Source organism: Manis pentadactyla, chromosome 1, assembly GCF_030020395.1.
Source record: "Manis pentadactyla isolate mManPen7 chromosome 1, mManPen7.hap1, whole genome shotgun sequence".
In the NCBI taxonomy this organism is placed as follows: domain Eukaryota; kingdom Metazoa; phylum Chordata; class Mammalia; order Pholidota; family Manidae; genus Manis; species Manis pentadactyla.
In genome coordinates, this window is record NC_080019.1 from 191619811 (window position 1) to 191646266 (window position 26456).

The 26456-nt window shown below is 39.7% G+C and overlaps 1 protein-coding gene across 4 annotated transcripts in view; it reads left to right on the forward strand.

Annotated features, from left to right (window-relative positions):
• SH3BGR (SH3 domain binding glutamate rich protein) overlaps nucleotides 1-26456 on the forward strand; it is a 54775-nt gene that overhangs the window by 26314 nt on the left and 2005 nt on the right. For all 4 annotated transcript variants that reach the window (XM_057504701.1, XM_057504699.1, XM_036899303.2 and 1 more), the window contains exons 3-5: nucleotides 11919-11999; nucleotides 18624-18698; nucleotides 19258-19350. In XM_057504701.1, coding sequence (XP_057360684.1) covers nucleotides 11919-11999; nucleotides 18624-18698; nucleotides 19258-19350 — 249 coding nt within the window. The remainder of the gene's footprint in view (nucleotides 1-11918; nucleotides 12000-18623; nucleotides 18699-19257; nucleotides 19351-26456) is intronic.

The window sequence follows — 26456 nt, forward strand, 5'->3', positions numbered from 1 at the left end:
ACGGGGGGGTGAGGTTCTAAGCCTCACCTCTGTTGATCCCCAATTTCTCACCTGATGGCCCCCCTGCGACTGTGCCTGTCTTAGGTTGTTCCTCCCTTGAGGAATCTTACCCGTCTCTGGCTAACCAGTCATCTTCCGGGGCCATACAGGGAAATGTGAAGTTGGTAAGTGAGAGAGAAGCCTTATTGTTTGAAAAAGTTAGCTTTTTACTTCTTTGCATATTTATGCCCTGTGGCTTCTATGCCCAGCATTTGTCTTGAGGTATCTTTACCACTTGGAAGAATTATGATACTCGGTAAATTTGATATGAGGCACGAATTCTATTTAAGGGTTGTAATTAGGAAGGAAGAAGAAAAGCTATAGAAGTAGCAGGCGGAAGAAAACATGGGAAGATTGATTATTTCTTTGATATATCTTCTTGTAGAGTAACTTCAGCATGTATAGGTTTTAAGCTACTACTTAAATTGCACACACACATTAACATAATAGGAGTATAGTTACATAACCAAGGCATATCTGTAATTACCAGCCATCTGCAGTGAAACCAAGAAAACCAGTTAGGCACCTTAGGCATTTGTGAAAACTTATCTATGATATGGTGGATATTGTCCAAATGAACTTGAACAGTCTGAGAGAAATCAGACAAATTAAAACAACCCATTCCTGGGGACTGTTCACATGCCATATGTTCTTTTAACAATAAATAGTTTGTAGTTGTAAGACTTTGGAGCGCTACAATTTGCACTTCTCCAAATTCTTGGTTGAGTTCCAACAGTATAGATCCAGTCCAATTTTGTTGTTTTACTGTATGCACAGGCCAGCTTAGATATCTCCTTCCTCATTCCCATGGCAAGTCCAGGAGCTGGTGGGATGAGTGCATCTACAGCTGTAGCAGTGCGTGGATATTTGTTGGGGTTTTTTGATGATCATCTTCTGGCATGAGTCTTCCAGAGAGTGCAGATGTTGGAAGTTCTTTTTCATATCGTATCTTAGTTCATTTTCGGGGTAGCCGAATTAGGCTTTGATCCTCTGTGTAAACACAAACAGACCCTTTGCCTACACTTTTATATGCCCTTTATACCCTTGTGTAGAACTCGTTGGAGGTTACCACACAGGAACTGCCCTTTTTTTTTTTTTTTTTTTTTTTTTTTGCTATCACTAATCTACACTTACATGACGAATATTATGTTTACTAGGCTCTCCCCTATACCAGGTCTCCCCTATAAACCCCTTTACAGTCACTGTCCATCAGCATAGCAAAATGTTGTAGAATCACTACTTGCCTTCTCTGTGTTGTACAGCCCTCCCTTTTCTCCTACCCCCCCATGCATGTTAATCTTAATACCCCCCTACTTCTCCCCCCCTTATCCCTCCCTACCCACCCATCCTCCCCAGTCCCTTTCCCTTTGGTACCTGTTAGTCCATTCTTGAGTTCTGTGATTCTGCTGCTGTTTTGTTCCTTCAGTTTTTCCTTTGTTCTTATATTCCACAGATAAGTGAAATCATTTGGTATTTCTCTTTCTCCGCTTGGCTTGTTTCACTGAGCATAATACCCTCCAGCTCCATCCATGTTGCTGCAAATGGTTGGATTTGCCCTTTTCTTATGGCTGAGTAGTATTCCATTGTGTATATGTACCACATCTTCTTTATCCATTCATCTATTGATGGACATTTAGGTTGCTTCCAATTCTTGGCTATTGTAAATAGTGCTGCAATAAACATAGGGGTGCATCTGTCTTTCTCAAACTTGATTGCTGCATTCTTAGGGTAAATTCCTAGGAGTGGAATTCCTGGGTCAAATGGTAAGTCTGTTTTGAGCATTTTGATGTACCTCCATACTGCTTTCCACAATGGTTGAACTAACTTACATTCCCACCAGCAGTGTAGGAGGGTTCCCCTTTCTCCACAGCCTCGCCAACATTTGTTGTTGTTTGTCTTTTGGATGGCAGCCATCCTTACTGGTGTGAGGTGATACCTCATTGTAGTTTTAATTTGCATTTCTCTGATAATTAGCGATGTGGAGCATCTTTTCATGTGTCTGTTGGCCATCTGTATTTCTTTTTTGGAGAACTGTCTGTTCAGTTCCTCTGCCCATTTTTTAATTGGGTTATTTGTTTTTTGTTTGTTGAGGCGTGAGAGCTCCTTATATATTCTGGACGTCAAGCCTTTATCGGATGTGTCATTTTCAAATATATTCTCCCATACTGTAGGGATCCTTCTTGTTCTATTGATGGTGTCTTTTGCTGTACAGAAGCTTTTCAGCTTAATATAGTCCCACTTACTCATTTTTGCTGTTGTTTTCCTTGCCCGGGGAGATATGTTCAAGAAGAGGTCACTCATGTTTATGTCTAAGAGGTTTTCGCCTATGTTTTCTTCCAAGAGTTTAATGGTTTCATGGCTTACATTCAGGTCTTTGATCCATTTTGAGTTTACTTTTGTATATGGGGTTAGACAATGGTCCAGTTTCATTCTCCTACATGTAGCTGTCCAGTTTTGCCAGCACCACCTGTTGAAGAGACTGTCATTTCGCCATTGTATGTCCATGGCTCCTTTATCAAATATTAATTGACCATATATGTCTGGGTTAATGTCTGGATTCTCTAGTCTGTTCCATTGGTCTGTGGCTCTGCTCTTGTGCCAGTACCAAATTGTCTTGATTACTATGGCTTTATAGTAGAGCTTGAAGTTGGGGAGTGAGATCCCCCCTACTTTATTCTTCTTTCTCAGGATTGCTTTGGCTATTCGGGGTCTTTGGTGTTTCCATATGAATTTTTGAATTGTTTGTTCCAGTTCATTGAAGAATGTTGCTGGTAGTTTCATAGGGATTGCATCAAATCTGTATATTGCTTTGGGCAGGATGGCCATTTTAACGATATTAATTCTTCCTAGCCACGAGCATGGGATGAGTTTCCATCTGTTAGTGTCCCCTTTAATTTCTCTTAAGAGTGACTTGTAGTTTTCAGAGTATAAGTCTTTCACTTCTTTGGTTAGGTTTATTCCTAGGTATTTTATTTTTTTTGATGCAATTGTGAATGGAGTTGTTTTCCTGATTTCTCTTTCTGTTGGTTCATTGTTAGTATATAGGAAAGCCACAGATTTCTGTGTGTTGATTTTGTATCCTGCAACTTTGCTGTGTTCCGATATCAGTTCTAGTAGTTTTGGGGTGGAGTCTTTAGGGTTTTTTATGTACAGTATCATGTCATCTGCAAATAGTGACAGTTTAACTTCTTCTTTACCAATCTGGATTCCTTGTATTTCTTTATTTTGTCTGATTGCCGTGGCTAGGACCTCCAGTACTATGTTAAATAACAGTGGAGAGAGTGGGCATCCCTGTCTAGTTCCCGATCTCAGAGGAAATGCTTTCAGCTTCTCGCTGTTCAATATAATGTTGGCTGTGGGTTTATCATAGATGGCCTTTATTATGTTGAGGTACTTGCCCTCTATTCCCATTTTGCTGAGAGTTTTTAACATGAATGGATGTTGAACTTTGTCAAATGCTTTTTCAGCATCTATGGAGATGATCATGTGGTTTTTGTCTTTCTTTTTGTTGATGTGGTGGATGATGTTGATGGACTTTCGAATGTTGTACCATCCTTGCATCCCTGGGATGAATCCCACTTGGTCATGGTGTATGATCCTTTTGATGTATTTTTGAATTCGGTTTGCTAATATTTTGTTGAGTATTTTTGCATCTACGTTCATCAGGGATATTGGTCTGTAGTTTTCTTTTTTGGTGGGGTCTTTGCCTGGTTTTGGTATTAGGGTGATGTTAGCTTCATAGAATGAGTTTGGGAGTATCCCCTCCTCCTCTATTTTTTGGAAAACTTTAAGGAGAATGGGTATTATGTCTTCCCTGTATGTCTGATAAAATTCCGAGGTAAATCCATCTGGCCCAGGGGTTTTGTTCTTTGGTAGTTTTTTGATTACCTCTTCAATTTCGTTGCTGGTAATTGGTCTGTTTAGATTTTCTGTTTCTTCCTGGGTCAATCTTGGAAGGTTATATTTTTCTAGGAAGTTGTCCATTTCTCCTAGGTTTCCCAGCTTGTTAGCATATAGGTTTTCATAGTATTCTCCAATAATTCTTTGCATTTCTGTGGGGTCCGTCATGATTTTTCCTTTCTCGTTTCTGATACTGTTGATTTGTGTTGATTCTCTTTTCTTCTTAATAAGTCTGGCTAGAGGCTTATCTATTTTGTTTATTTTCTCGAAGAACCAGCTCTTGGTTTCATTGATTTTTGCTATTGTTTTATTCTTCTCAATTTTATTTATTTCTTCTCTGATCTTTATTATGTCCCTCCTTCTGCTGACCTTAGGCCTCATCTGTTCTTCTTTTTCCAATTTCGATAATTGTGACATTAGACCATTCATTTGGGATTGCTCTTCCTTTTTTAAATATGCTTGGATTGCTATATACTTTCCTCTTAAGACTGCTTTTGCTGTGTCCCACAGAAGTTGGGGCTTAGTGTTGTTGTTGTCATTTGTTTCCATATATTGCTGGATCTCCATTTTGATTTGGTCATTGATCCATTGATTATTTAGGAGCGTGTTGTTAAGCCTCCATGTGTTTGTGAGCCTCTTTGCTTTCTTTGTACAGTTTATTTCTAGTTTTATGCCTTTGTGGTCTGAAAAGTTGGTTGGTAGGATTTCAATCTTTTGGAATTTTCTGAGGCTCTTTTTGTGGCCTAGTATGTGGTCTATTCTGGAGAATGTTCCATGTGCACTTGAGAAGAATGTATATCCCGCTGCTTTTGGATGTAGAGTTCTATAGGTGTCTATTAGGTCCATCTGCTCTACTGTGTTGTTCAGTGCTTCCGTGTCCTTACTTATTTTCTGCCCAGTGGATCTATCCTTTGGGGTGAGTGGTGTGTTGAAGTCTCCTAGAATGAATGCATTGCAGTCTATATCCCCCTTTAGTTCTGTTAGTATTTGTTTCACATATGCTGGTGCTCCTGTGTTGGGTGCATATATATTTAGAATGGTTATATCCTCTTGTTTGACTGAGCCCTTTATCATTATGTAGTGTCCTTCTTTATCTCTTGTTACTTTCTTTGTTTTGAAGTCTATTTTGTCTGATATTAGTACTGCAACCCCTGCTTTCTTCTCACTGTTGTTTGCTTGAAATATGTTTTTCCATCCCTTGACTTTTAGTCTGTACATGTCTTTGGGTTTGAGGTGAGTTTCTTGTAAGCAGCATATAGATGGGTCTTGCTTTTTTATCCATTCTGTTACTCTGTGTCTTTTGATTGGTGCATTCAACCCATTAACATTTAGGGTGACTATTGAAAGATATGTACTTATTGCCATTGCAGGCTTTAAATTCGTGGTTACCAAAGGTTCAAGGTTAGCCTCTTTAGTATCTTACTGCCTAACTTAGCTCGCTTATTGCGCTGTTATATACACTATCTGGAGATTCTTTTCTTCTCTCCCTTCTTGTTCCTCCTCCTCGATTCTTCATATGTTGGGTGTTTTGTGCTGTGCTCTTTCTAGGAGTGCTCCCATCTAGAGCAGTCCCTGTAAGATGTTCTGTAGAGGTGGTTTGTGGAAAGCAAATTCCCTCAGCTTTTGTTTGTCTGGGAATTGTTTAATCCCACCATCATATTTGAATGATAGTCGTGCTGGATACAGTATCCTTGGTTCAAGGCCCTTCTGTTTCATTGTATTAAATATATCATGCCATTCTCTTCTGGCCTGTAGGGTTTCTGTTGAGAAATCTGACGTTAGCCTGATGGGTTTCCCTTTATAGGTGACCTTTTTCTCTCTAGCTGCCTTTAACACTCTTTCCTTGTCCTTGATCTTTGCCATTTTAATTATTATGTGTCTTGGTGTTGCCCTTCTTGGATCCTTTCTGTTGGGGGTTCTGTGTATTTCCGTGGTCTGTTTGATTACTTCCTCCCCCAGTGTGGGGAAGTTTTCAGCAATTATTTCTTCTAAGATACTTTCCATCTCTTTGCCTCTCTCTTCTTCTTCTTCTGGGACCCCTATAATACGGATATTGCTCCTTTTAGATTGGTCACACAGTTCTCTTAATATTGTTTCATTCCTGGAGATCCTTTTGTCTCTCTCTATGTCAGCTTCTATGCGTTCCTGTTCTCTGATTTCAATTCCATCAATGGCCTCTTGCATTCTATCCATTCTGCTTATAAACCCTTCCAGAGTTTGTTTCATTTCTGCGATCTCCTTTCTGGCATCTGTGATCTCTTTCCGGACTTCATCCCATTTTTCTTGCGTATTTCTCTGCATCTCTGTCAGCATGTTTATGATTCTTATTTTGAATTCTTTGTCAGGAAGACTGGTTAGGTCTGTCTCCTTCTCTGGTGTTGTCTCTGTGATCTTTGTCTGCCTGTAGCTTTGCCTTTTCATGGTGATAGGAATAGTCTGCAGAACTGGGACGAGTGACGGCTGGAAGGACTTCCTTTCTTGTTGGTTTGTGGCCCTCCTCTCCTGGGAGAACAGCGGCCTCTAGTGGCTTGTGCTGCGCAGCTGCGCGCAGACAGGGTTTCTGCTTCCTGCCCGGCTGCTATGGAGTTATTCTCCGCTGTTGCTGTGGGCGTGGCCTGGCTCGGGCAGCTACTCCAAAATGGTGGAGTCGCGTTGGAGCAGGAGCTGCTGGGAGGCTATTTATCTCCGTAAGGGGCCTCCCTGCTCCCTGCAGCCCAGGGGTTAGGGTGCCCAGAGACCCCGGATTCCCTACCTCTGGATTAAGTGACCCGCCCTGCCCCTTTAAGACTTCCAAAAAGCACCCGCCAAAACAAAACAACGACCACAAAAAAAAACAAGAAAAAAAAATTTTTTTAATTAAAAAAAAAAAAATTTTTAATTAAAAAAAAAAAAAGGTGGTCGTTCGTTTTTCTTTATTCTCCGGTGCCAGCCTCAGGCCTCTGCTCACCGGTCTTTCTGCCCTGTTTCCCTAATATTGGGGTCCCTGTCCCTTTAAGACTTCCAAAAAGCGCTCGCCAAAACAAAGCAGCAAAAAAGCAAAAAAAAAAAATGGTCGCGCGCTTTTCTTATGTCCTCTGTCGCCCAGCCTCCAGTGCCTGCTCACTGTTGTTGCTGCCCTGTTTTCCCAGTATCGAGGGCCCTGCACTCTGGCCCGGATGGCTGGGGCTGGGTGTTCGGCATCCCTGGGCTCCGTCTCCCTCCCGCTCTGCCTGCTCTTCTCCCGCCGGGAGCTGGGGGGAGGGGCGCTCGGCTCCCGCGGGGCCGGGGCTTGTATCTTACCCCCTTCGCGAGGCGCTGGGTTCTCTCAGGTGTGGATGTGGTCTGGATATTGTCCTGTGTCCTCTGGTCTTTATTCTAAGAAGGGTTGTCTTTGTTATATTTTCATAGATATATGTTGTTTTGGGAGGAGATTTCCGCTGCTCTACTCACGCCGCCATCTTCCGCCCCCTCTATTGGTGTATTCTTTAATTTCTCTCATGAGTGTCTTGTAGTTTTCAGGGCAACAGGTCTTTCACCTTCTTCGTTAGGTTTATTCCTAGGTATTTTATTCTTTCTGATGCAATTGTAAATGGAGTTGTTTTCCTGATTTCTCTTTCTGCTCCTTCATTGTTAGTGTATAAGAACAACAGGTTTTCCATGTACAATATCATGTCATCTGCAAACAGTGACAGTTTAACTTCTTCCTTACCAATCTGGATGCCTTTATTTCTTTGTGTTGTCTGGTTGCTGTGACTAGGACCTCCAGTACTATGTTGAATAAAAGTGGTGAGAATGGGCATCCTTGTCTTGTTCATGATCTTAGAGGAAAAGCTTTCAGCTTTTCGCTGTTAAGTATGATGTTGACTGTGGGTTTGTCATATATAGCCTTTATTGAGCCTTTACACACTTTAACCTAATCACTTTCTCCTCATTTCCATGTATTTGGGTTTTTTTAGTATTTTAGTTTGTTTACCTTCATTCCACCCCACAAATTAGAATTTCCTTTTATTGTTTTTATAGTCAATATTTGTTTAGATTTAGATTTATACACCTATTTATTAATATAATTTATTAATATTAATAATTGCTCAGAATTTCTTCTTATATCTTGGACAATCCATCTAGAATACTTTTTCTTCTGCCTAAATACATTCTATAAAAGTTTCTTTAAGTGAGGGTCAACTGGTGGTAAATTCTCTGAATTTTTGTCTGCCAAAACATTATTTTCCAGATAAATATCTTTATTTTTCCCCCTATCTTGTTTGAAAAATAGTTTCACTGGGTCTAGGATTCTGGGTTAATGGTTATTTTTTCTAACACATGAAATTATTATTTTACTTTCTTCTGACTTCTGTGTTGCTGTGAGAAGTTAGTTGTCTATCTAATTGCCATTCCTTTATGGGGAAACTGTCTTTCCTTCCCCGCCTCTTTTCCTCCTCCTGGCTCCCCCTTCTCCCATGCTGCTTTTAAAAATCTTTCTCTGGGATGTGTCTAGGTTAAGACTTCTTTTTATTTTCCAGGTTAGGATTAACATTGGGCTTTCTGAGTCAAAGGACTGGTATCTTTCAACAAGTCTAGAAAATTATTAGCCATGTATGAGTGTGGCTTTCCTTCATTATCGTTAGTTTCTCCTAAAGCACCTTGAAGATGTGTTTTAGATCTTCTCACTCTGTTTTCCTATAATAATATTTCTTGTGTATTTTTCCATTTCTGTTTTCCCTGTTTGGGTAATTTCTCTGTTTGGATCTTCCAGTTAGCTAATCTTCCCTCCTGATGTATCTGATTAGCTGTTTAATCCACATACGTTGGATTTTATAATACAGTTATTACTTTTTTTTTAGGGGTACCCTTTGATTCTTTTTTAAATTTGATTGATTGTTCTCTCTGGTTTGTTTATTTCTTGTATTTTCAAGCTTTTTTTTTTCATTTCTTTAAATATATTGAATACAGATAATTCATATTTTCTGCTTGATAATTCCAATATCTGATTCTGATTTCTGATTCTGCTTTTTGTTATTTCTGATGGCATTCTCTCATAGTATGTCTTTATTTCCCTATTGATTTCATGATTTTTGACTCTCAGCTATTCATTTTTAAACTATTTGTGAATATTCTTTGAGGCCTGGGATTTGTTTCTGCTAGTTTCCTGGGAACTACATAATAGCTTTTTATATTAAGATTTCTTAATTAAGAAACCCTTTAACGTTGAGATTACCTGTAAAAGTTTTCTGGATCACACATGTCATGGGAATGTGGACCACAAGAGTCTTATGAATTTTGGCTTGTGGTTGTAAAGTCTCAGAGAAAAATGTTTTCCTCTTCACTGAGCACCAGAGCTCTATCAGGCAAATTTCTTCCATTCTATTTTTCATTGCAGGGTTATTTCTCATTTATATTTACACTGAAAGTAGAGCTCTGAATGGAGTTCTTGAGTGTGTGTGTGTGTGTGTGTATGCATGTATATATATATGTATGTGTCTGTATGTGTGTATGCATGTGTGTGTGTATGTAGGTGTGTTTTATAAGACTCCACACCTTGAGTACACACTAGGCTAGTCCATTTCCTCCTTTTCTCTCTGAGGCATCAAAGTGGAAGATAATTATTGCCTGGGTTTGTCAGAAATTCAGCATGGATGGTGGTCTTGGTGTGTGTTTATTCTAAGATTTCTGATCTCACCTGGCTATAATCTTTCCTTTTGTTACCAGCTCAGCAATTGATTTTTACTTTTTCTCTTAATTTGGTTTAAAACTTTTTTTTTTTTTTGAGAGGGCATCTCTCATATTTATTCTTCAAATGCTTGTTAACAACAATAAAATTCTGTATAGGGGACTCAATGCACAATCATTAATCAACCCCAAGCCTAATTCTCAACAGTCTCCAATCTTCTGAAGCATAATGAGCAAGTTCTTACATGGTGAACAAGTTCTTACATAGTGAATAAGTTCTTACATGGTGAACAGTGCAAGGGCAGTCATATCACAGAAACTTTCAGTTTTGATCACGCATCATGAACTATAAACAATCAAGTCAGATATGATTATTCATTTGATTTTTATACTTGATTTATATGTGAATCCCACATTTCTCCCTTATTATTATTATTATTATTTTTAATAAAATGCTGAAGTGATAGGTAGATGCAAGATAAAGGTAGAAAACATAATTTAGTGCTATAAGAGGGCAAATGTAGATGATCAGGTCTGTACCTATAGACTAAGTATTAATCCAAGCTAGACAAGGGCAACAAAACATCCACGGATGCAGAAGATTTCTCTCAACACAGGAGGGGTGAGGTTCTAAGCCTCACCTCTGTTGATCCCCAATTTCTCACCTGATGGCCCCCCTGCGACTGTGCCTGTCTTAGGTTGTTACTCCCTTGAGGAATCTTACCCGTCTCTGGCTAACCAGTCATCTTCCTGGGCCATACAGGGAAATGTAAAGTTGGTAAGTAAGAGAGAAGCAATATTGTTTGAAAAGGTTAGCTTTTTACTTCTTTGCAGATTTATGCCCTGTGGCTTCTATGCCCAGCATTTGTCTTGAGGTATTAAAACTTTTTGTCTTTTGAAATGGTGTTTCAAGGTATCTAATCTGCCACACTAACATGATTGAAAATTGAAAAACCATTTTATACTCTTTGTTTTCTATATCTATTTGTTAGTATCAAATAAAAAATAATGACAAATTGTTCTTCAGCCCTCTGAAGTTAAAGAAGCTATTAGGACTTAAGCTGAAGCAAAAGACAGCTCACTCGACTGTAAGAAAACCTTTCTTGACTCAAAAGCTTCTAAATTTGGCCAACTAGAGAAGTTTTCAGATCTTCATCTGTGGAAATTTTGGAAAACAGCATACATTTTCCTTTTTCTATTTCACTTACTACTACAGCTCCTACTAATGCATTCTATCATGTCATCTTTTAACACCACCTAGTAAGTGTGTACTCTAGGAAACGATCAGAATTTCTGATACCAAAGAATCACTTACTCATGATGCTCCATTTCCTTCAAGTAAGATTTGAGGAAGCTCATAGAAATGCATTCAGTATAAAAGAAAATTAATCACTGAAAGAACTGGGGCAACAGGTAGGAAAATAATAAAGCTTTGGATAAGATTAACAAACAAGGGTACATAACGTTTTCTTCCCAATGTAAGTGGCCTGTATTTGGTTTTTGACTTCCTAATACACATCAGAGTAGGGTGGGCAGTAACCCAGCCAAGTTGGTTTGAGTGTCGCTCTGTGCTAGCTGGGCCAGACACACTCCCTTTCTGTAACATGGCAGAAACTGCATCGCATCCCTGGTGACAAAGACTGGCAGGAGTGTGGCCTGGGGAATATTTCTTACGTTTTAATTACGAAAAATGATATTCTTTTGAGCTACAACCACATTACTGAGGAGGGTGGTGTAGGGCTGGATTCACTTGGTGAAGGACTGACCCTGGGTGGGGTCTGGAGTAGAGAGTGGAGCTTCCTTGAGGTTCAGATTTCAGGTTTCACTGCCCTTTACAGGTTTCCATTTTGCCAAAACAAGCGCTGCTCTAAGCCCTCCATAATCTTGTGGCTCCTGGTTTCAGAAGGGCCTGGAATGGGTCTGGGCTTTTAGAAGCTACTTGACAGTAGCAAAATCCTGTGTTGTGTTGATCTCAGCTGATCTTTCTTAGGTCCAAATTCATAGGGCCAAATTATAAGGAAACCAGCTCAAGATTTGAAACTTTTGGAGAATCCTTTTGCTTTGTGTATCTGAGTCTTGTCAGCAGTTCCTGATCATGAACAGGTGTGTATGCTATAATAGGCACAGTGAAAGTGCATGAAAACAAATGGGAAGTTCATGGTTGGATTTCTTAACTTTTGGGGTTAGTCATCTTTGAGAAAGCAAATGGGGCTGACCTTATGTGTTGTTGGCTCCCAACATAATGACTAATAACAACAAAAAAGACCAACTTGGGTAAATACTGGTTCACAAATGTGAAATGGTTTAAGCATTCTTTTTCTTTTTGCTTCAAGGATTTTGACTCCTTCTTCTCTGCAAAAGAAGAGAATATTATTTATTCATTTCTTGGTTTGGCGCCCCCTCCAGGCTCAAAGGTAAGCTTGAACACCCTATTGGGGCTCAATACAGGTTATAAGTGATGGAAGTCAGCATCTGAGACTTGTTAAACAGTGATTTTAAATCAACGTGATTTTAATATATTCTTATTCTGATGAAGTCTCATGCATAGAGATAATGCAAAGTTTTTACTAAAATATGTTCCAAAACTATGCTTTTCATATTTTTGCTAATTTACACTTTGTTATAAGTTTTACAGTACTTAAGAAATATTGTAGCATTTAATAATCTTAAGTACACTAGTTAAATATGTACAAATATGAGTTCCCAGGTTGTGTTTATGAAATTATTTGGTATGAATTGACTTATTATACAGCTTATGTTAGTTAATTTTATGATATTTCATCCTATGTTAATTTTTCTATCTAAAATGATTGAACTTTGCTCTTTTAGCCTCATAAAGAGAAAAAAAGTAAGATATATACATAAGAACAAGATAAATTTCACCAGGTTCTTTCCCTCCCATGCCATTTCATCTTGATTATATATGTCAATTAAGTAATCATGGTAATAAAACAATACCATGCATTTGAATCTCTAATGGAGATCACCCGGCTTCATGCTATGCATGGCTTCCACATGCTGACCTCCTCCAGGATTCTCATACATGACTCTCCATTAATACAAGTACACATTTGGTTAACTCATTTATTTCTTGAACAACTCAAAATCCCCACTTACAGAGATGGGTTTATCTTAGAGGCATGTGGGTGTGCTGTCTCTCCCACGTCAGCATTCTTCAGGCAATGACATTTGAGGTCTCTCTGTGTGTAGGTTAATACATGGAGGTCTAGCACTAACTCCTTCTCCAGGTGGTAACAGGTAGATTTCACAGGTGGTTAATGGTTCTGTAGGGGGAAAAAAACTTCCCTTGAAGTGCAATACCTTTCTACTCTGTCAACTTCAGTGCAGCACATTTCAAACACTTTATTGACAATTTAAAAAGGTTACTACATGCAATTTAATCTTTTTTATTTGGTATAGGAGTTTTATTTGGTATCGGAATTTATTAACATGGTCATGTTAGTTTAATTATTACCTTTAAGAAAAAGATGGTGCCCTAGTGTTAAAGTTCATTTCTTGGTGGGGACACTCAGGTCACTTGTGTTTTGAAGATGGGAAGGAAGGATGGAGGGTAGAGTGTTTCAGGCAAAGGGAAGAGCAAGTGCAAAAGACCTGAGGCAGGAAAGAGCTTGGGGAGTTGTAAGAATGGCTACGTGGCCCATGTTGCTGGAATCGGGGTGGCCTATGGGGCTTAGCAGTATTCTGGGTTCCTTCTTAGCACAGTGGAGACATTGTAAGGGTTTTGAACAGATTATAAACATAATCTTATTTCCTTCTTTAGACCTCATTTTGGCTACCATGGGAAGAATGGCTAAAGAGGTGCAAACTATTATAGTACTACAATGAGATGTCCTGGCAGCTTGGATTAGAGTGGTGGGGATAGCACTACACAGAAATGGACGTATCAGAATTAAATTCCTTTTTATAACAGAATAACATTCCATTGTATGGTTAGACCACATTTTATTTATCCACCCATCAGTTGATAGGCATTTGGGTTGTTTGCATTTTGGGGCTGCTTTGAGGAATGCTGTTTTGACCACTTGTGTATCTTTCATTTAATTTTACTTGTTACTTTTTAGAATTACAGGCTGCTGTGCATCAGAATTATTTGTGCAGTTTAAAAAGTTCAGATACCTGAGTTCTATTTCAGACCTAGTAACCCTGAATTACATGGGGAGAGACTGGGAAAATACTCATTTTTTAAAAGTTTTTGGTTGATTCTGATGGACACTTCTGGTTAGCAAGCACTAAATTGAGACTCACTTATAACAAATATTCATGTATATGCCTCTCTAAAATGAATGTAGTACCATATTTGATTTAGTTAAAGAACTCAAACATGACGTAGAAACTGTGAGGTCACTTCATTTTCCTCACTCCCTGGGGGCCACCAACATTATGAATTAAAAAAAAAAACTATATATAAAATCCTTATGTTTGGCTCTACAGCAGTACATCTGTTGTTTTGTGTTTTTATGCCCAATTGGTATCAAAGACGGAATGTTCTGCAGCTTTCTTTTAAAAACACATTATATTTTGAGATGTATCCATACTGATGTATATAAGTCTATTTCTGCCTTTGCTATGTTTCACCTTATCCCATTAAAAAAATACCTCATCTCAGTTTTTAGATCCTGCCCAGATTTGTGCTTACGTACTGTCATGTTGCATGAGATTGTCTTTGATTAAGTGGAGGAAGGGGATGACCATGGAATTATAAAACCCAGCCTAGAGACCTAGGAAGACCATCCAGGGCAGCTTCTTCTCTTCCCAGGGGAGGAACTTGAAGCCCAAGGGGTTTATGTGATTGGCACAGACACCCCGCTGATTAGCAGCATGGCATGTGCTAGGACCTTTGGTGTTGTTGGCATTATGTGTGCCTATTAGTGTTTATGTGTGTGCACATGGGGAAAGTCCTTCAAGCATCCTAAGGGGAGACAGCCACTTGATGATTTCTGGAAATGATACTATTTGTCATGGTGTTGTTTTGTAGTAAACAACATTGTGGAGAAGAATCAGCAAGGAATTGAATCTCACCCAACCTAAAAATAGATATTCTTGACAATCATGTAGAAAATATATGCCTATAAAATGATGTTAAGTGTCATTAGCAGCATTATTGCTTCTAGAAAACTTTTCTTGTATTAGGCAGGCTGTACCAGGCCAAGTACCAGGCCAGTTTTCCCAGGAAGGCTCTGTAAGTAAGCATTGGCTCCACAAAGTCAAACTCGGTTCTTTAAGAGCATCTGGTCATACCTGATTAAATGAACATCGTTCTTGAGTCCACACTCCAGGCAAAGCCTTGGTTGCATAACTAGTTTCCAAAGTATAGCTCGGCAGCATGGGATACAAATTCTTGTGGAGCCTAGGCAAATAACTGTATTTCTATAAAATGAAAAAAGATTCAATGAGAATTTTCCGATTTATAGGGATCAGGCAGAGAGAATATCATTTACAAATGGTTGAAGCAATTTGTAAGCAACTTGCAAGCAGAGACTACTACATTGCTGCGATTTATAAAAAGCTATAAAGAGGAAGACAGAAGGTTTCTTTATATATCCAGAAAACAGACATTAAAATAACATTGACAGTATTCCAGACCAGAACTGTAGTCATCCCTCATCATTCATCAGTTCTGTGTATCTAATTTTTGTTCCTTGCATCTGGGGGTGGTGGTCTCGTGAACCCATCTGCTTCTCAACTAGAGTTCTGGAAATCCTGACTTCGTCCACTGTTTGGTCTCAGTTTCTTTAAATGATGCCCTCAGAAGCCTGTAGCCCAATGTACCTGGCATATAATCCTTTCTTATGGGGCTCTGGGTCATTCTACGTGGAAAATGAAGCAGTCTAGCCTATAGCTGATTGCAAAAGCTTTCAGGGAAGCATCATGGTAAGATAAGCTGAGAAAAATGCCTGTGGATGACAAAAGACTTATAATGAGTGGGGTTAATTTTTTACTGATAATTTTCAAAGGTGAAAGACTTGAAAATTATAACAAGAGTAATGCTTGATTGTTTCTGTGGCATGCAAAACAATAATAAAGTCAATACAAAATAGTTTAGACAAAATATCCAAAAGTGTAATCACTGGGCCTGTTTTCAAAGGTGATAGCAAACATTCTATCTTGTTTGTAACAATGATTGAATAGAGGGAAAAATCTTGATGTAATTATCCAGAGACATACTATACTTTGAATATACCAAGCATATATCAAGAATATTAAAGATTCAGTAGGTCTGGAATAGATCCTAAACATCTCCATATTAATAAAACTGTATGAGCAAGTAGTGGGAATCCCCAAGTGAAAACTGCTGTCCTAGAATATGTTAGATTGAAATTAAAGGTGCAAACAGATGACTAAGTTATTAACATTTGAAGCAAATAACCAAAGTTATGATTGACAATCTATACCATTGTTAATTATCAGGCAAAGAAGCATTGGATAAATGTATTATATGCATTATTTTAGTCAGGGGAATATTATTAAGATACCAATGAAAATAGGCAGTTATATATGTAATTAGATTTCCCCTCACTGGGGAAGATAAGTAGTCACAACAATGTTAAAGCTTTACATTTACAGAACGGATGGGGTGTGACTATTTGGTATTGGAATTCGGACATCCAGGTCAGGGCTGTCCCCATCATGTAGCCACCTCAGCTGACATTCCCACACAACACTGACGTTGCATGAAAGAGGTTTCAAATCCCTCTGCTGGAGTCACGTGGCATCCTCTGTTGGAAGACAGATTCTCTCTCAGCACACATCCAAGTCCGATGAATGAGGCACAGATAAGACATCTGCCTAATGTAATTTGTGGCTAAAAATTGTGTGTGATTGAAAGTTTTGATACTCATTTTCTGGTATGATTACTCATTTTTCTGATATGATTAGTGAAATTTACTTAAAAGCAATTTTGAATAACGCCAAACATACTTATTGTTATTTGTTTTCTATTTGTCTCCTCTCCTTTTATTTCTTTATTCTATGCTTTTTTGGGGGGTTTCTTTTAGGATGTATTTTAGACTTCCCTTTTAATTTATCAGTTGGGTTTTTAGCTGTACCTCTTTGCATTATGTTTAAGTAGTTGCTTTCATGGTTGTAGTATATGTTTTTAATATTTCACACTCTAGTTAGAGTTAATATTAAACACTTCAAAATATGCAGAAACATTGCAATCATGAATGTGCATTTATTTTCTGGCACCATTCTTTATGTTATACATACCATGTGTATCACACATATAACCAACTCTACTATACAATATTACACATTTTGCATTGAACAGTCCTATGTATTTTAAAGTAAGAAGAAAAAGAATCTTTAATATTTACCCAAACATTTTTTATTTCTGATGCTTTTCATTCTTTCTGAAAAATCAAGTTTCCGTCTGCTGTCATTTCCCTCTGGCCCAGAGCACTTCCTTTAGCATTTTGCACTGTTCTTTAGTGCACGTCTGCTGGCAGTGAGTTCTCTTGGTGTCCTGTTATCTGCAGACTTTTTCACTGGGTGCAGAATTCATAATTGATGTTTTTTTTTTTCCTTTTGGCACTTTAAATTTGCCTTTTCCTTCTGTCTCCTGGTCTCCATAGTTTCTGAGACATGAGGATTATTTGATTCCTTGTTCCCTGTCATTTTTCTCTGGATGATTTCAAGACTTTCCTTTTACATTTGACTTTCAGCCATTTGATTATGACGTGCATAGGTGTGATTTTCTTTGCATTTATCCTATAGGGTTTGCTGATTTTCTGGAATCTGTAAATATATGTCTTTCACCAGATTTAGGAAAATCAGCCATTATATTTTCAAATAATATTTCTGCCCCATTTGCTCTCATATCCCCTCTGGAACTGTAATTACATGTATGTGAAACCTTTTGTTATTTTTCCATACTTCTGTGAAACTTCTTTAATTACAAAAAAATTCTTCTCTCTGATCTTCAAATTGGATAATTTCTATTGATCTATCTTTAAGTTCACTTAGTTTTTCCTCTGTTATCTTAATTCTGCATCCAGTCTAATAAGTTTCTAATTTCAAATAGTGTCTGTTTTTCAGTTCTAGAATGTTTCAAGTTGGCGAAGATAAAAAGGAACAATCATCTTCATTGGTCATGATGCTAGAGGGAAAAGGATATTCACATATTACTATGGGACTATGAATTGCTGCAATTTCTTTTTTTGGAAAGAAATCTAATCCCCCCTCCACACCTATTTTATTCAGTTTAGTATAGTGTTGTTTATACAGGTATAAACATGTAAACATTCTGAACAACCATCAATTGGGAAATAGTTGAATGAATTATATTTCATATTAGGCAGAGGTTAAAAAGAGTGAGTTCGAACCATATGAATTAACTGGGACAAATGACACATTAAGCTAAAAAATCAAGTTGTTCATAGGGTTTTATCACTTCTGTTTTAACAAAGCACAAACATAAAACAAAAATAGCAACCAACCAAAAAGAAAAATAGCCTCTACATATGTCTTAGGATAGAGTTAGTACATATCCAAATTTAGTATTCACTATCATTGTGGGAGGGGCATGTATTTGGCTTAATTTTTCCCATAAGCTTGAAGTGCCTTTGTAATAAAAATAACCTATTTTTCCCTAGTTGTATTGAGAAATAATTGATACATAACATTGTGTTAGTTTAAGGTGTACAACGTAATGATTAGCTATATGTATATATTGTGAAATGATCACCACAGTAAGTTCAGTTAACATTCATCACCTCACATAGTTACAATATTGTTTCTCTTGTGATGAGAAAAATAACCTAATATTTCAAAAGACTGGGAACCATGGGTAAGTTAACAGAGCATAAAGCAGGAGGTGTAGACCTAGTCTTGCCCCCAACTTGGAGTTTTCTGCCTTAATTTTCTTGTATCTAAAGTGGGAGTGGGAAGGACTGTTCTACTTACTCAGGTTACAGTGCTGTTGTAAAGATAAAATTTTAAGCATAGTTAAAAGATGTTGAAATGCAAGCTATTATCCTCAAGAAAACTCTCAAACATTCTCAATGTATATGTTGCAGGTGACAAAATCACCTGAGGAAGCATCTTCCCTTCCCAATGGCGATGTAGTGGGAGAGGCACAGGGCACCCCAGAGGTAAGAGTTACCTCCTAACCATCCTCCCCCAGACCCATTTCTCAGAATGTCTTCTTGGTTCTCATTTTTCTATACCCGTCTGTCAGTCAGTCTACTTTATTATCTATCTATCATCTATCCACCCATCCATCATCTGTCTGCCTATCTGTCACCATCATTCATCCATCCATCATCTGTTATCTATCTCTCTAAATTTTTTTCTACTTGCTAAAATGATAAATCCTCTCTTCACACAAGCAACAGAAAACAAACTGCTTAAATATTGAATCCTTTGGAATTTTCATAGACATCAAATGAGTGAATTGTAACTCCTCATTAGGGGGTTTATTACCCTACCATGCGTATGAGTCAGATCTACTGACTTACACCAGCAGATCCAGTCAGCCATATTAAAGGTTGGAGATTATATACCCTAATAGCTAAGAGACCTCATAAATAGGTCTATGTTGGCTTTGTTTATATACTGTCTATCTGAATAATAAAAACATGATGTGTTGTCTGGATTTTCCTTGGAAGCTTACCTAAGGTTAGTGATACCGTGAATTTCCTTTATGACCAGGGAACAGAGAAGGCTGAAGAAGGTGGAGAAACTGAGGCACAAAAAGAGGACAATGAAGATGCGGGCGACCTTCCCGAGTCTCAAGAGAAGAATGTGAGTGTTGGCTTTTTTCTCTGGATTCAGCTCAACCAGCATTTATTGAGCTCCTACCTGGAGCCAGGAATCTTTCTGGGCACACAAGAGAGAGCATGAAAGTACAGAGCTGAGTGAGGGTTTAGCTAAGAAGGAAGCAGGTAATTTTCACGTAATGTGTTAATTGCTGTGGTCAAGGAGGGTAGGGGGCTAAAAGGAAGCCGGAGGAAGGACCTGGAACACAGGCTTGGAGGTACAGGCTAGACAGGCTTTAATAATTTGTAGCTGTGAGTTAGTGTTAGGGTAGGAGCTGGAGGGTAGGAAGGGGGCTTTGGGGAGGGAAGCGGACACTCAGTTCAAATCCAGTTGGGAATAGCAGATCCCAGCTGATTCAAGACCTGCAATCTAATTCTAAAAGGGTTACAATTCAGGGGCCACAGAAGAAGGGTGGGACTGTGGGAGGGCAATGGGAAACTGTGGTTCTAGAAGCACTAAGTTGAGCTAATGGAGGATCTGATGGGTATTCTGAAAATGTGCCTGGAAGCCAGGTAAGGGGACATCCTAGTGCAGAGGGAGCCTGAATAGGGTTGGGTGGCCAGCGCAGGGCTGAGCCTCCCATTCAGAGAATTCCATGGTCTTCTGTGTTGGGCCAGTTGGAGCAAAGACTGTGTACCAAGCCTGATGGTTGGCATTTTCACCAATTTATTGATTCCAGGAGAGGTGTGGACAGATTTTAAGGTAGTTGGACCCTTGTTTCCAGCAGATGATTAGGGAGGGGTCATGACTGACCACCACCCTGTGGAAAATGGGGGTTGGGGGCTGGGTATCAATTTGTCTTTATGTTGAGGAATTTAAATTTGATAGAGGCCAGGGCAGTAAATCTTCATATTTGAAGACTGCCATTTCAAAATGTTGCTAGTTTAAGGCGCTTTGATGTTTTTTTATTTGGAAGAAAGATGGAATCTTCAGTCTTGACCTAGAAGTTAGATGGGGTTTCATGGTAGCCTAGATAATTCAGAAATAATAAATTTTAAATAAAATATAGGGGCAATTTTGTTATCTTGCAACTTAAAAATCTTTTTTTATAATCTAAACTTTGCATGAATTGCCTAATGCACTTTCAGTATTATTAACTTTGAAATTCAGTTTGCTTCTTTTAAGACAGAGAGACAAACATACAAAACATTAGACCCCAATTCTTTTTTTCCTGAGAGACTGAGAAAGTAGCATTTTTATAACCAGACCCTGCTTCCTACAGAAAGGGCCTGGTTTGCCTCAGCTTCCCAGCCACTAGGCTGAGGTAGTTCAGTGTGGAGACAAGCCATCCAGCCTGGGGGTTCTCTTTGTTACAATTTTTAAAAATTATGAGCCCTTGACAAAGTAAATTATTATGTGGTGAATCCTGATAGGAATTTGAAAAGTCGTTTTTATTTTTTCCATGAGTTGTGATGAAGAAATAACTAAGTAAAAGACATTTTAATTTTTTTTTTTTTTGTAGATAATTATTTTTTATTGAAGGGTCGTTGACACACAGTATTACATTACATTAGTTTCAGGTGTACAACACAGTGATTCAACATTTATATACATGATAATTCTAGGTACCAGCTATCACCATACCAAGTTGTTACAATATTTTGACTATATTCCTTATACTATACATTACATCCCGGTTACTTATTTATTTTACAATTGGAAGTGTGTACTTTTTTTTTTTTTTTTTTTGTGAGGGCATCTCTCATATTTACTGATCAAATGGTTGTTAACAACAATAAAATTCTGTGTAGGGGAGTCAATGCTCAATGCACAATCATTAATCCACCCCAAGCCTAATTTTCATCAGTCTCCAATCTTCTGAAGCACAACAAACAAGTTCTTACAAGGACATTTTAATTTTGAATGAATACATTATTAACATGGATTATAAAACTTTTCAACTCTTTAATGATATTTATTTTACATAAAGACAGATTCTGACTTTTTCCCATTTGACAAGTGATACTTGCCCTTTGACTTACTTTAATTCAGTTAAATAAGAAAAAAACCCACCGTGATTTAGCAGTAAACATTAAGAATTCTATAAGAGCATGATTAGCTTTGGGACTGACTATATAGGAAAATCAACTGCAAATTAAAAAGGAATTAGTCTTAACAAAGAACGAAATCTTGCCACTTGTGACAGTAGGATGTCCTAGAGGGTATTATGTTGTCTAAATTAAGTCAGACAGAGAGAAACAAGTACCATATGATTTCACTTATATCGAGAATCTAAAAAACAAAATACATTAAAACAGAATAGAAATGGACTCTTAAACACGGAGACAAAAACCATCTGATTTTAGAATGCTTGCATTTTGTGCTGAAAGAACCACCTGCCTTTTCTTATGGCTTTTGGGTTTGTTTTGCAGGGTTAAGCCAGGAAAGCCATCCTGGCTATTTCTCCGCACACCTTCCCCACGGTGCACCGGGGCTTAAATAGGCTTTCCTGCAATAAATGGAAAGGCCAACTAGATCACTGTGTTTTACCTTTTCAGAGTTGATTTTCAAAGTACTAGACACATCTTCTAGGTATTACAGCTTAGACAAATCCAAGGCTTTTAGGTAAAAACTCTGGCTCTGTTGAAAACCGTCTTGAGGAGATTTCTTGGACTCTTGCTTTTCACCCCCTCTAGCGCATGGCATGTCTGTGGAGATACTACCTCTGTTTCTGTAAGACACACTCCCGGAGGGACAGAAAGTGCAAAGTATTGTGGGCCTAGATTTGGTTCCTAAGACTCGTGTGTAAAGAATGTGAGCTTTCTTTATTTCTGTAGGTGTCATTAGATCTGCTTCATGCCTCTACTGCATGTCTGGCAGGACGTCCAATTTGGGTGGGGTGGTTTGGAGACCCATTCCTCCCTAAGGATGCCGAGTCACCCTGGAGTCTTCAGTGGGGACTGGAGGGGGAGGCTCTGGTTTTTTGAGGTGGTCACGTGGTGATGTGGCTTTCCTGCTGCCTCTTGCCACTTTGGGTGCTGGTCCCTCTGTCCTGGCTGGACTGGACCTGCCTCTCGGTGACCAGCCCTCTGACTGCAGACGGCGCTGCCCCTGGGTGCAGAGTGCCCCGCTCCTCCCTGCCTCTTCTCTCTCGGTCTGGCTGCTTCTGTCAACCCGACTCTAAATCTTCAGCTCCCAGCCCTTTCTTCTAAGGACCACCTAGCTTCACCACCTCTATTAGCCCAGGTTTTGAAAAGCAAGGCCTGAATTTCTTCCGTAGGGGTGGAAAACCAGAACAAATATGTGGCTATCTTCCAGGTGGGTGGGGAGGGAGAGTAACTCTATTCGCGCTCCCCAGTTTCATGTAGAAGGGAAAACAAAACAAGAATTCATATCCTGGTATGCAGCTACAGTATTTGTGACAAGGCATACAAATGTATTTTAATCTTTTTTTTGAAGTAATTACAGACGCACAGGGACACAGTTCAGAGTCCTGTGTACCCTTTACATGGCTTCCCCCAGCGGTGACATCTCAGATAACTGCAGTATATTATGGAGATCAAGAATATGCCATTGTGTATCTGTGTTAAGCAGACTGCAGACTGTGTTCAGTGTTCATCCTCTTTTTAGACCATTCATTTATGTGTTAAGAATAGCTTTCAAGTGTGCAATGGTAAACTCCCTCCAGCAGTGAGCAGCGTTAGACCAGCCAAGTAAGTGTGTCTGCGTCATGGATTTGTCCGTCAGAGCTCCACTATTATACATACTCAGTCAGTACACAACTTATAAATGCTCAGCAGTGCTGTTTTAATGGGGAGAAATATTTATCTAAGAATATCTCATTGATTAAGAAAAATCAGAAATGGAGACAGGAATCATTATATCCCTTAATGGCATGGACCTCTCCTGACCACTGACCCAAGTCCCTGGGGTTCCTACACACAAGATGCCAAGACGGTACTGCTTTCCTGCAGAGGAGGAGAGGGGAGCTTGCAAACGGTGCCTGAGGAGTATGGAGGAAAGCGGAAGGTCCCCTTGGCTTCAGGGCACACTTGGCGAGGCGCTGCAGATGGGCCGTGAGGAGAGCTTCATGCGACAGGCTCCATGCAGCTTGTTCATTTTGCCTCTGGTTTTCACAGAGGTAAAATTATTTCAAGTGGTTTTCTTTGCCAACTCAAACGTCCTCTCCAAAATCTTTTAAGATCTTGGCTTGATTGTCTACATGATTATGGTCTGTAACTTACCCCACTCGGCTCCTCCGCAACTGGTCTTAAGGAAAGCTGGTTTCTCAGGTGGAAGTTGGGTGGCTGGCGAGTCTCAGGCTGGGTCCTGTGGTGCCAGAAGGTTGGGAAAAATCTGCTCTTGTCCTTGATCTCCAGTTGCTCTGGGGACACCTGCTCCCCCCACCTGGCCCTCAGCTTCTGTCCCTATCAAGCCACCTGTCCTAACGGCTACTGCCTGACACTCAGCACGGCCGACACTGGTCTTCAATCCTGGCCATGTGCCTGCCTCCCTGGCCAAGTTCCTGACAGAAATAGCTGCTGGAGAAAGTTCTCAGCGTTCGCACTTCCGAGGCTTCCCCCGACCAGCTTTCGTAGAAGAACACGAGGTGAACTGATTTGAAGTTGTAGCTTTGTCCAGTGGACGGTTCATACCCTCTCCTGAGATCTTGCAAGAGCTCAGCTTAATTGACCATGTAATTATAATTATCTTTAAAAGAAGCCTTTTTGCCAGTACAGTTATTGGTCAACCATGAAGGTCAGTTCAAGTTTTGCATGTAGATGGCTTTTAAGGATCAGCCTAATTCAGATACTACATAATTTTGTGAGGTAAGGATGGAAGTTTAAATTTTTATTTATGTAATATGTCCACCTCCTCCTAAGGGGGACTTGGGGAAGGAGTGGCATACACAAATGCATTCATTCAACCTTTTATTGATAGACTGAGTGTCACCACATGGCAGGCAGAATTCTAGGCACGGGGAGGGGACCCACAAAAATGATGAAGTTCCCTGTCCCCAGAGAGCTCGGTCCTGATAGAGCTGGTGATGGTACTATCCAAGGTTTTTCTAAGCTTGCTTTACCTCCAGGCTAAGCATTTCTATAAATCTCTGAGCAATTACTTCTCTATTTAATCTCTTTCAAGAAAGTACTGATTGAGTCCTAGGTCCCTGGGTAATTGCTGCTCGCTATAACCTGTAAAGGTTGAGGGTAGTGCTTGTTCCCCCAAGACCCTAGAGCCCTTCAGGCCAGCTCTGAGGATAACCCAGATTTTAACAGTGCGTATCTTCATACAGGGAAACAGAGTATGTAATGCATTTGTTTCAGCTGAATACAGGTAACACACATAATTGGATTTAGAAGCGTGAAATTCTACATAGTTGATAAACCTATGTTGCTTCTTGTCAATTTGAATTTGGTCTCATGCGGAGAAGAAAATCAATGTTCTTCAAGATCCAGAGAGCTTACGGCATCTGTAAATTCATCTATCCAGGCACTCAACACATTTATTGAGCTTATACCCTGGTGCCAGACATTGGCTGGCGCCTGGAGGTCCACCAGTGAGTGTGACACTGGTGGTGCCCAAGGAGACACAGACTGGTTGGGGAGGCAGAGAAGTAGGCAGTGATCATGGAAGCAGGTGAGGGCCCCTAACTCAGCCTCCTGGGCCCTGGCAGTCTTCCTTGAAAATACCATTTGAAGCAGTGTCTTGAAGGTGTGGCTGACGTGGGGAAAGTTGCATGTGATCGTGTGGTTGAAACAGAGTGGTGGGGGTGGAGGTGGGGGAGCAGGGCCCGACTGTGGTGGCCTTGCAGCCACTATAAGGGTAATGGAGAACGGGCTGGGGGTAAGGAAGGTGAGGCCATGTGACCCTGGAGAGGGCAGGTGGCGGTCACGGCAGAGGAGGGACAGGCTTGGCAGCACCGGGCAGCATCGAAGAGTCCACACATTGCTGAGAAACCATGGATATCAGTTCAGCACGAACACTTGGTATGTTGCCAGTGGTGGTGAACGTAAGGATTAGTTTGGAAAGATTCCCAATGAGGGAAAAGCTCTGAGGCTGACTCAGCCTTGGCCAGCTGGAGTAGGCGTTCACGTTCTGTATTGCTCTGCCGACCTCAGAAACCTGCGAGCGTTGTTCTGGGACTGGCCAGGGACATGGGCCTGGGCCAGGGAATGCAGCAGTGTGGCGGGTCCTCTGCCCCTGCCTTCCGTGGTTTTGCCTTTTCTGCTGCTGTTCTTGAAGGGCAGCATGGCAGAGCAGGAAGGAGAGTAAATCAGGAACCAGGAGTCTCAAAATGAGTCCCGATTGTGTTGCTTCCCTGTCCTCTGATCTTTGGCAAATTACGTAACTGGCTTCGGTGTCCTCATCTGCCCAAAGAAGGGACTGAGTGAGGGATATACATGAATACGAAGTTGCTTTCGACTCTCCACATCCAAGTTCCTATGAGCTCACTGCCTGAATTGTAAGACATTAAGCATTGTTAGGGACTGTTGTTAGCACCACATCGCTCCACTTCATGAAAACAACCGTGGTGCTCTGGCCGCAGAGAGGCTTATCATAGGCTGTTTTGGGGAGGGATGGAAAAGCTCCTACTTCCTTGCCTGGTGAGGAGATATAGCTTGGTTTTGCTACTTTGATCTGGGGGGAATAGAAATTCCAGTGGGCTGGCAGAGTGGAGACCCGTTTGAACCCAGTATGGACTCACCCTCTCTGACCTTGCAAATTTCCTTCTTTAGCCAGAAATCCGTGTTTCAACACTACATGGTTCAGGGATGTTATCATTTTGTTCTGATGGAGGAAAAGTTTTTGATCTACTTATATTAATTGGTTCAAAGCTGAAGTAAAGGCATTCTCATAAGGACATAAAGGCAGAAAAGACATAATTTTGTTCAATTTTCTAATTGCTTACATATATGGCCTGAGTTTTCCTAGATAGCTCTATAGATGTGCAATATGCTTTAGAGATGGAGACAGAATTAAACCTATAATTAAGCAGTATTACTAATTAATTATATTTTCTCAGGAGTAAGATAGTGGTAAACTGTCTAATCTCATAATATCCCAAGGGTTTAAAATATAATACACGAAATGGGTAGGCATCCTTAGTAATCATATCTTTAACTATTTATGTATCTTATTAATAAATT